This window comes from Microplitis demolitor, chromosome 1, assembly GCF_026212275.2.
Source record: "Microplitis demolitor isolate Queensland-Clemson2020A chromosome 1, iyMicDemo2.1a, whole genome shotgun sequence".
Lineage (NCBI taxonomy): Eukaryota > Metazoa > Arthropoda > Insecta > Hymenoptera > Braconidae > Microplitis > Microplitis demolitor.
Window position 1 is genome coordinate 20,890,874 of NC_068545.1, and position 9,085 is coordinate 20,899,958.

Here is a 9,085-nt window from a genome sequence, read left to right on the forward strand (position 1 = left end):
AATTTTTTAAATAAACAGAGACACTTTTTATTCAAAAATGTGTAAAATTTATCAACACTAATCACAAACCGATCGACTGATAATATTATTAATTGTCACACTTTATTTTGATTAAATATCTAACCTATACTTTTAAATTTATAATTACCGTTCATTCGCAGTCGAATAACCAATCATTCAAACTAAAATATTTTTTCAAATTATTCAAAAATATTATTTTAATTACCCACAATTTCCACAACAGTTTTATTTACAAACTACCAAAAGCATTCAATCGTTTTTTTTGACATCTATCCTCCCTAACCTCAATTCAAAAAACCGCGCGAAATTTAAAATTGCCTTCGAAAATTTCAGATGTCTATTTCCGCAAAACGTCTCATTAGATATTACTATTTTAATGTCAACTAATATTTCGATCACTTGTCAAATAAATTATTTAAATTAATTAACTTTCCCGCAATTAATTAAATGAAGGGCAAAAAAAATAACCTGCGCAAAGAAAAAAAAACTAAATTTATTTAATAAAAATTCATAGAATCGATTACAATTACAATTTTATTAAAAATTTTTATTTTATCAGTTTATTTATAAAAGTAATAATAATAATAAAAATACATTATTGGTTGCGCGCGCATATTTTAAAGTTACGTTTATAATAGACGTGAATTTTATTACAAGTAGAGGGATCTGTAATATGTGAATACGTACATACGGAGTATATTTATTATAAATATACCTATGTGGTATATGATATATATATTAATATATATGTGTATGTATAGACAACAATTTATGGAGTAAATATATAGGTATATATATATATATATATCTTATGTGTATGGGTTTGTACAAAGTACATGTAAGTAGTAAGTGCACGTCGGTAACGGTGGCGAAAAAAAAATATAAGCTATATACCATCTCGTCATATCATATATAATATTGTTCCAAAAAAAAAAAAGCTCTCAACGTACGGCTCTGTGACTGTGAATAAAATAACTCAAAATAATTTAAACTAATAACAAATTATCTGATAATTCATAGTCATAATTAAACCTCCGCTGAAAATAATTAAAAATAAAAAAATGGACTGATAGTTTTTTTTCCAATATCTTATACTTATCAAGTAATTTAATTTAATTTTTTTATTTGCTTACTATCATTTTTATTTTTATTATTATTGTTACTATAAATATTATCATTGTTTATATTTATTATTAAATTTCGCTGTCATTGTTACGTTGAAGGTACGATCGGAACAATAACTCGGGCGGCTATCAATTTATTTTGGTATTCAAAGTAAAATATTTATTTTATTAAAGATAAGAAAACGAACATACTTTAAGTCTACATACGGCCTTGCAACTTAATAGGTATTGGCTTTTGAACCTCATCGATGGCCATGTTTAAAATTTTAATATATACTCAATATTTTCTTTTAAATATTCGTAATATCAAGTTATAGTTGTTTAGTAGGTATACTAATTACTTATATAAATTTATATTCTATAATTATATATTGATCATCATCATTTATATTTATTATTTTTAAATTTAATTTTATAATCAGCATGAATCACTGAGTACTTGTGGCACAATTCTTTTAGTTTTAACCATATCGACATCTAGAAAATTTCTTATCACACCATAACCCATGGCTGTAAAGTAAAACACATTCATTGACCAGTATGACATCTCCATGCACATAAATACTTTAGCAATGAGTTGCATGAAGACTGGTGTCCATAACAATACCGCGAGTAATAAAGAAATTACAGAAATGTAAATAATTTTTTCAATTTCACTTGTTTCCTCTTTGATGACTCCTGCAACTGATTTTAAATCAATATTACTATTTATCCATTTAATAGAATCACTACTACCGCCTTGATCATTTAATTTTTTATCTTTGACATTTGATTCGAATTTATTGTTACCTGTCACTTTACTCATCGATTCCACGGTTACTAATTGTTGTTTTATATTAGAACAGATGTAATTACTTTTAATACAATAAACTGTTGATAATAATATCGATCCAAAGTAAACTATAAATATTACAATTATCATATTCATTTTCAACACATTCGGTGATATGAAACATTTGTTATCACTCATACATGCTGATGTCAGTTCATCTTCAAACATGTCGTAATCTATGTCTACTTTTCTCCCTTTAGTCGATCGAGAGCGACTGGAATTTAATTTTTTCAAAGGAAGAATTTTTGAAAAATACCAGTCGGGAATTGACTCTGAATTATTCAAAACTGATTGTACTATTTCTTGGATTTTAGTTACTATTTCATTTGTTTCTGATCCATTTGATGTAACAGATTCAATTGCATCTAATTTATTGTCTGGTAATAAATAGTCAGTAGAATTCATCATATTGATGCTGTAAATTGAATCCATTTCCTCTAATGGATTGAACTCTTCTTCTAATTTATTACTATTATTGTTATTATTATTATTATTATTATTATCATTATAACAATTATCAAATGGGAAATTTGTCATATGAATGCAAGTTAATTCGTATGATCTTATATCAGTAGTAATATTTTCATATCCAGTTAAATATAAAATCATCATTGATAAAATTGGTATGATCCACTGACTGATGACACTAATTATTGAAAATATGTTATTGTTATTATTATTATTATTTAAGTATTTAAATAACGACAATCTTGATCTACGTCTTTCAACAGTTGATAAATCTGTTGATATTAATTTCGATAGTATCAATTGTTTGTACTTTTTTTTAATACACTCAATGTTGTAATTACAGTAAAACGATTTAGTGAGTAATGACATAAAATTATTTACAAACGGTACTAGGAATACGGCGTAATTCATTAACAGACTTTTAAAATCACACTTGTTGATCAGTAAATAATTGTTATATTCATTTTCATTTTTATCATTATTATTATCACGTAATATTCCGCTTTCAGTCTCTTGTTCATTTAAATGAGCTGGATTTTTTTGTTTTGCCAGTAATATAACTCCTATGAAAATATTGCTCAATACATCTGATAAAATCAAAATAAAAATAAATGACTTGACACATTGTTTTATATTTTTTCTGAGTAGAAGTACCAGTGAAATAAAACTCGATGATATCAAAATAATTCCGATGATTGTTAGTAAATTAAATTCCATTTTTGCGTAAAATTTAATCCGGTAGCTTTTAAGTCGAATTAATAACTAATACTGAAATGTATTTTTGCGTTAAAAGAATATTTATTGTAATGCGGGTGCAGTATGAGGGCCAATATCTTTATCACTTGTAACGGGATAATTATTTTTGGTTTTGTAATACGGGTTTGATTATTTTTTTATGAATTAAAATCAATAATAAGTTTTTATTTTAGATAAATATCACTATGTCTGTCAGACGACGAACGGATCCTGGACCAACCCAGAGAATATGGGACGCAATAAAAATCACTGTTCACCAAAGAAGTTTACCGAGCAACGATCGAATAGTTCGGCACTTTGCTCGTGTTTATAACATGACTGAGCTATCAGCCCAAGAGGAATTGAATAAAGCCGTCGAAGATGGCTTAGTCTTTCTCAAAAAAACCCAGTCCAAGGGTGGACTTGACCAGGAAAGCTACCGATTGCCACTGGACCCAATGGAGACCGATGGCCATGACTGGTACTGCTTCAAATGTCAAAGAGCTGGGCTCGTAGAGACCTGTCAGTCGTGCTTCCGTGTTTATCACCCAAGATGTCACACTCCGAGTAATTCTGACCAAAAAGTTTGCCAGTTTTGTGAGCAAATAAATATCGATACTTATCATGACATAAAGGCACTTAATCATATACTGGGATTTACGTGCGGTCATCTTAAAGCCAAATTACCTCCGGAGATAACAAATAGGACCATCGTGCCAGACAGTTCGGTTATTGAAAAGCCAACTGGTGGTTTGTCCGGACCAACGTGGATCAGCGAAGGCGAAGACTCGTGGCGCCCGGGGATTTTAATTAAGAATCACATGGATCTCGCTATTATGGAAGCGAAGACCAAGAGAAACGAGTACAAAAATCTTGCTGAGTTTCAGGCAGATGCACATAATATATTACATAATATTATTGTTTATCATGGAGGTATTAATCAATCGTTCTTTTAAGACAATTTTTTTATCAATTACTCACTTTTATTTTGTCTTATACTTTTATTTAATTAAAATTTTTAGAGACTTCTGTGGTAGGGGAAATGGGTAGAATAATGTACCAAGATTGTTGCTACGACTTGAAAGAAATTCGTCGTTGTGCAGACTGCTACAGAATATCAAATGAAAAATCTGAAAAAATGTGGTTCTGTATACCGTGCAATCCACCTCATCAGCTGGTTTATGCAAAACAAAAAGGCTACCCGTACTGGCCGGCAAAAGTAATGGAGATTAAAGACAATATTTATGACGTGAGATTTTTCGGTGGACATCACATGAGAGCTAATATTGAAAAAGTTTTTATACGCTCTATTACTTCTAGTTTACAAAGTTTACAGGTAATAAAATAAATTTACTATCAAGTTTATGTTAACAATTATCAATTACTGCGGTTATTTTAAAACTCAAATATTTTTAAAGTAATTAAAAGATTATTAATTGTAATGCGATTGATTAAATTTTTTTTTGACTTGTGTAAAAAAAAGCTAACAGTTAATTATTGCACACAGCCGTCGGAAAAGGGAAAGTGGAAAGAGATGAAGGTATGCATATAAAATCAGGGCAATTTTAATCCTGATAAAATTAATGGATATGCTGCCAGAAATTTTAAATCAATAGAAATGGGTGTTGATAAATTTTATTTATTTATTTATATAATTAACTACGCTACAGCAATAAATTATTTATTTAATAATTATTCTTTTATTTTAGTAAATTATCTGATATAAATAATTATGCAGATAAAAAGATCAACTGCGTGGAACCGGGCGTTCGAGGAGTTGAAGCACCACCAGAATTTACTTGGAAAGCTTGGCAAAAGTCAATCGGTAACTCACAATAACAACACCAGCAACAATGCGGTAGCTGACGACATCGAGGGTCCAAAGCCATCGAAGATGCGACGCAATCAGGAGTCATCGGAATCATCACAAGGATCACAGGTAGCACCGCCGAACGGCGCGTCTCCCGTCAAACTTATAAAAGACTTGAGAGTGAGAGTAGAGAGGTTGATGTCGGATGGAAATTCCGAGATACAGCTTAATCAGGAAAAGTCGGAGAGTGCCAATGGGGAAGGCGACGGAGGACCCGAGGAGAAGCCAGACGTCAATGACGGCAGCAGAAGCATCAGCGAGGAACGACAAGTCCCATTTCTTCCGGTCGCTACTGATGACGAGCCGCCGCTGAGGATCACCAGCAGCACGTGTCCACAGGGGTTAAAAAAAGAGGGCTCCCAGGAGGACATGGTCACGTCGAGTTCACAAGAGCCCAGGTCCAAGTGTGTACTTGTTCAAACAGAGGAAGTACAGCCTGAAACAGCCCCAGCAAAGGTAACTAGTCTTCAAAGTTCACTATTAAATTTATATATAAAAAAAAAATTATTATCGGTCATGATATTAATAGGATTAATTAATTGCTATAAAAGTACTCGAGTAGTATGTCATATGCTTCCAGATGAAAAGAGAGCGCAGGACATCAGAACAGCCTACGACAGCTCCAGCTCTAGAAAAATTGCGCCGGGAATTCGAGCTGGATAAGTGTCGGGAGTTAGAACGACTCCAGGCGGAGCATGCCAAAGAATTACGACAGCTAACGGAGAAACATCAACAGGTCATCTCTGAAATAAAGAAAAAACAATGGGTAAAATATCAACACCATTAATATTTATTATTTATGTTAATATTTTTTTTTTAATAATAGTAATTACTAATAATAATGACAGCAGTAAGTAACAGTGTATTAATGACGTATAATTGATTATAATTATTCTTAGACTTGGCCACTCTATTTAATACTATTTATAACTTGATGCTTAATCACTGATTCACGGTGTTACAGTGTTACAATTGCGAAGCTGAAGCAATATACCATTGCTGTTGGAACACAGCTTATTGCAGTACTGATTGCCAGCAAGTTCATTGGCAACGAGAGCACAAACGTGTCTGTCGACGTAAACGTTAGCTTTACAATTGTCAAACAAATACTATTATCACAAAAAAACTGGGCCGTCAGTTTTTTTAGTCATAATCTACCCAATAATTTAGATAAATTATTATTTTAAAAAAAAGTTAAAACAAAAATCAATTGATCCTAGACAACTCAGCTAGTCTGACAGCGTCAAAGACGCAATTGTTTAATTTCAAATAATATTTCATTTCTTTTTCTTTTTTTCATAGAATTTTCATTAATAATACTACATATTATATAAAATTGCTTAATAGACTAAAAAAATGATTAATTATTATTATTATTATTATTATAAATTACAAGTATATTTAATGTTAATCTAGTTTTAACATTTTTAAAAATTACTAGTTAAATATTTAAATCTATGAAAAAAATTTTCCACTAAAAATATTTTTTTCTTTATTTAAATTATCAAAATATTTAAATAAATACATTTATATATCACTATATATATATATATATATAAAACAAAGAAGAAAATTTTTAATTATTTAATTTTTTGTTGATAGCAACAACTAATATTTATGTTGGCTTAAATTAACTAAAGTAATTACTGTAGATAACGTAGCGTTTTTTTGTGCTACAGATAATAGAAGCATTTGCTTGAATCAAAAGTTAGCAAAAAAAAAAAAAAATATTTATCATTAACGCATTAGCAATATATTTATTATATAAAAATAAAAATAATGAATTATTATCTCTTATTATATATCGTTATTGAAAACAAAAAGGTGTTGATTGATTATCCAAAAATAGAAAAGCTGTTAAGAACTAAGAGAAATATATATGAGGAATTTAGTTCAGCCTTGTAGTTTAAAAATTATTATTATTATTATTATTATTATTTTTATAATATATTACATTTGCAAGTGCAATTATTCTTTTTGTTTCTATTGTTGACAATATAATTTTCGTTTTACTTTTTTAATTGCAATCGGTATACAGGGTAGAAGTTCAAGTTGATTTAATAATTATGTTTCTTTTTAATTTATTTTTACTCATAATTAAAAATCAACGTAATGAAAAATAACTATAATCATGTGTTTACTTTACAATTATATTAATTGAGAATAATAGTGCAATTAGAGTGCAAAAATATATCACACATTTATTTTATTACTTATAAATCAATTGTTTGTAATTTATAATTTAAAAATATCTAATTAAATTTCATTATTATTTTTAGATATTTTAAATTAAATATCTTTTAATACATATATAATTGAAGCGCGTGTACTTGTACGGTATTATAGTAAATACACTAATCATTTTAATAGTTATTATTTTGATTTTCAATTTTTTTGTTCATCTTATAAAAATACCGTTATATTTATGAGTATAAATCTTATAAAAAAAATAAACAAAAATAATTAATTAATAAATAAATAAATAACAATTTTGTTTGTTATAAATTATCATGTAAAATTAATTTAATAACAATAAACAAATGAATCATATTTAATTTTTTTTATTATCTTCAACTTCTTGACTAACGATAGCCCGAGCTACTTGACTTTTTTCAGCATAATCAGATACTTGAACAAAATCCGTCGTGTCAATATTATCGAGTGTAAGTCTCTGTATTAATTCCAACTCAGATTGACTTAACGTTTCACCCAAGTGCTTCAATGCCGTCAATACTTCGACTCTCTGTCTGTCACTGGCTTCTTTACTCAATTTCCCAAGTTTAGCGTCACGTTCAATTAATGACAGCCGTTCTCTCAGTAGCTTTGGTTCTTTTTTACCAAACATCCTTATTACAGCTGGGGTTTTAAAAGCAGCGCTAATTGCTGCCTGAGTAGCCAGTTGCATCGCACCCAACTCATCAACTAAAGTTATATCTCCGGATATTATTCTTCGCAGACTATCATTTAGTTCTTTCAACTGCTCAATAGTATCATTTTTAGTTTCTTCATACTCTGCTAACTCTAAATCTTCTCTACAAAAAAAGGAAACCAGACTTAATAATTAATTATAATTACAATTAAAATATTTAAAATTCTTACCGGCATTCTTCTAAATCTTCTAACTGCTTCACCAGTCGCTCCAATTGATCTTCGAGATTTTTTTTCAATCCATTAGTTTCATCTTTTCCGTAACTCATTTTGATGTTATCAGTATCTAAAAATAAAATCTTATCAATAAATATTCTTTAATCAATACGATATTGTTTTCAATTATTTATCTTTCAAATATCAGTGCAAAATATTCGTGGAAAATAAAGCCGTCTATTCAAATTTATGACAAATTTTTAAAAACAATTCGACAAAAAATCATCAGATGCTTCGGTAAAAAAAATTCAAATAATTAAAATTATATTTGGCCTGATGATTGCATACCAGGATTAAAAAAAAATCCGTGATAATAATAAATAAAATAATTTAAAATTAAACTTTGACCGTGACTAAATCGTAGTTTAATTTTTCCACTTGATATCGTAACTGTCATAAATATTTATAAATAATACATACATCAAATAATTAATTCCAATTCCAATATGATTTATTATTTTTTCGAGTGTAGATAAATACTTGTAAATTTATTATTATTTTTATTTATACACTTTTTTTTTATTAAGTTGGTAATCATGGAATCAACAAAATGACCCCGAGCAGACAAAAATTTTTGAATTTTTACCGCCAAACCAATTGCAAAAAAAAAAAAACTAAAAATATGCCTGCAGAAAATTCAAAAAACTCTGTGCAATTATTTAAAATACTTTTTTTTTATAATTTATCATAAAAAAATATATCAAAAAATTATTAAGCGTCAACTAACTTCAGGATCACTAAAATGTAGACTAAGCGCGCGCTGCTGCTGCTTCGGATTTACCGGCAAACTATCGCATATATTTTAGTATTCTCATATATATAGATATACAGTTTCCACAGCAGCATTAAAATTTTCTATACACTTACTGTAGACTGGTACGGCATGATCTC

General features: G+C 28.8%; 2 protein-coding genes across 8 annotated transcripts; one reads left to right on the top strand and one right to left on the bottom strand.

Annotated features, from left to right (window-relative positions):
- The first annotated feature begins 695 nt into the window (after nt 1-695).
- Nucleotides 696-7,359, top strand: LOC103571211 (zinc finger MYND domain-containing protein 11). Of its 6 annotated transcripts, none has more exons than XM_053741570.1 (7): nt 696-859; nt 3,375-4,113; nt 4,203-4,516; nt 4,919-5,119; nt 5,216-5,506; nt 5,631-5,816; nt 6,015-7,359. In XM_053741570.1, exons 1-7 carry the CDS (start codon nt 833-835, stop codon nt 6,135-6,137), a joined length of 1,881 nt encoding a protein of 626 aa, XP_053597545.1. In that variant the 5' UTR covers nt 696-832; the 3' UTR covers nt 6,138-7,359. The 6 variants fall into 6 exon arrangements, with proteins under 6 accessions (XP_053597545.1, XP_008547507.1, XP_014300553.1 ...); XM_014445066.2 differs by lacking the exon at nt 696-859 and adding exons at nt 873-1,123; nt 1,245-1,473 and having other exon boundaries at nt 4,919-5,506; XM_053741562.1 differs by lacking the exon at nt 696-859 and adding exons at nt 873-1,123; nt 1,245-1,469 and having other exon boundaries at nt 4,919-5,506.
- A 49-nt stretch (nt 7,360-7,408) lies between these two features.
- LOC103571210 (protein LZIC) lies at nt 7,409-8,935 on the bottom strand. Of its 2 annotated transcripts, none has more exons than XM_008549283.2 (3): nt 8,615-8,935; nt 8,150-8,264; nt 7,409-8,082 (listed from the first exon to the last, which is right to left on the bottom strand). In XM_008549283.2, the coding sequence occupies exons 2-3, from the start codon at nt 8,245-8,247 to the stop codon at nt 7,602-7,604; spliced, it is 579 nt and encodes a 192-aa protein (XP_008547505.1). In that variant the 5' UTR covers nt 8,248-8,264; nt 8,615-8,935; the 3' UTR covers nt 7,409-7,601. The 2 variants fall into 2 exon arrangements, with proteins under 2 accessions (XP_008547505.1, XP_008547506.2); XM_008549284.2 differs by lacking the exon at nt 8,615-8,935 and adding an exon at nt 8,483-8,599.
- Between the last annotated feature and the right edge of the window lie 150 nt (nt 8,936-9,085).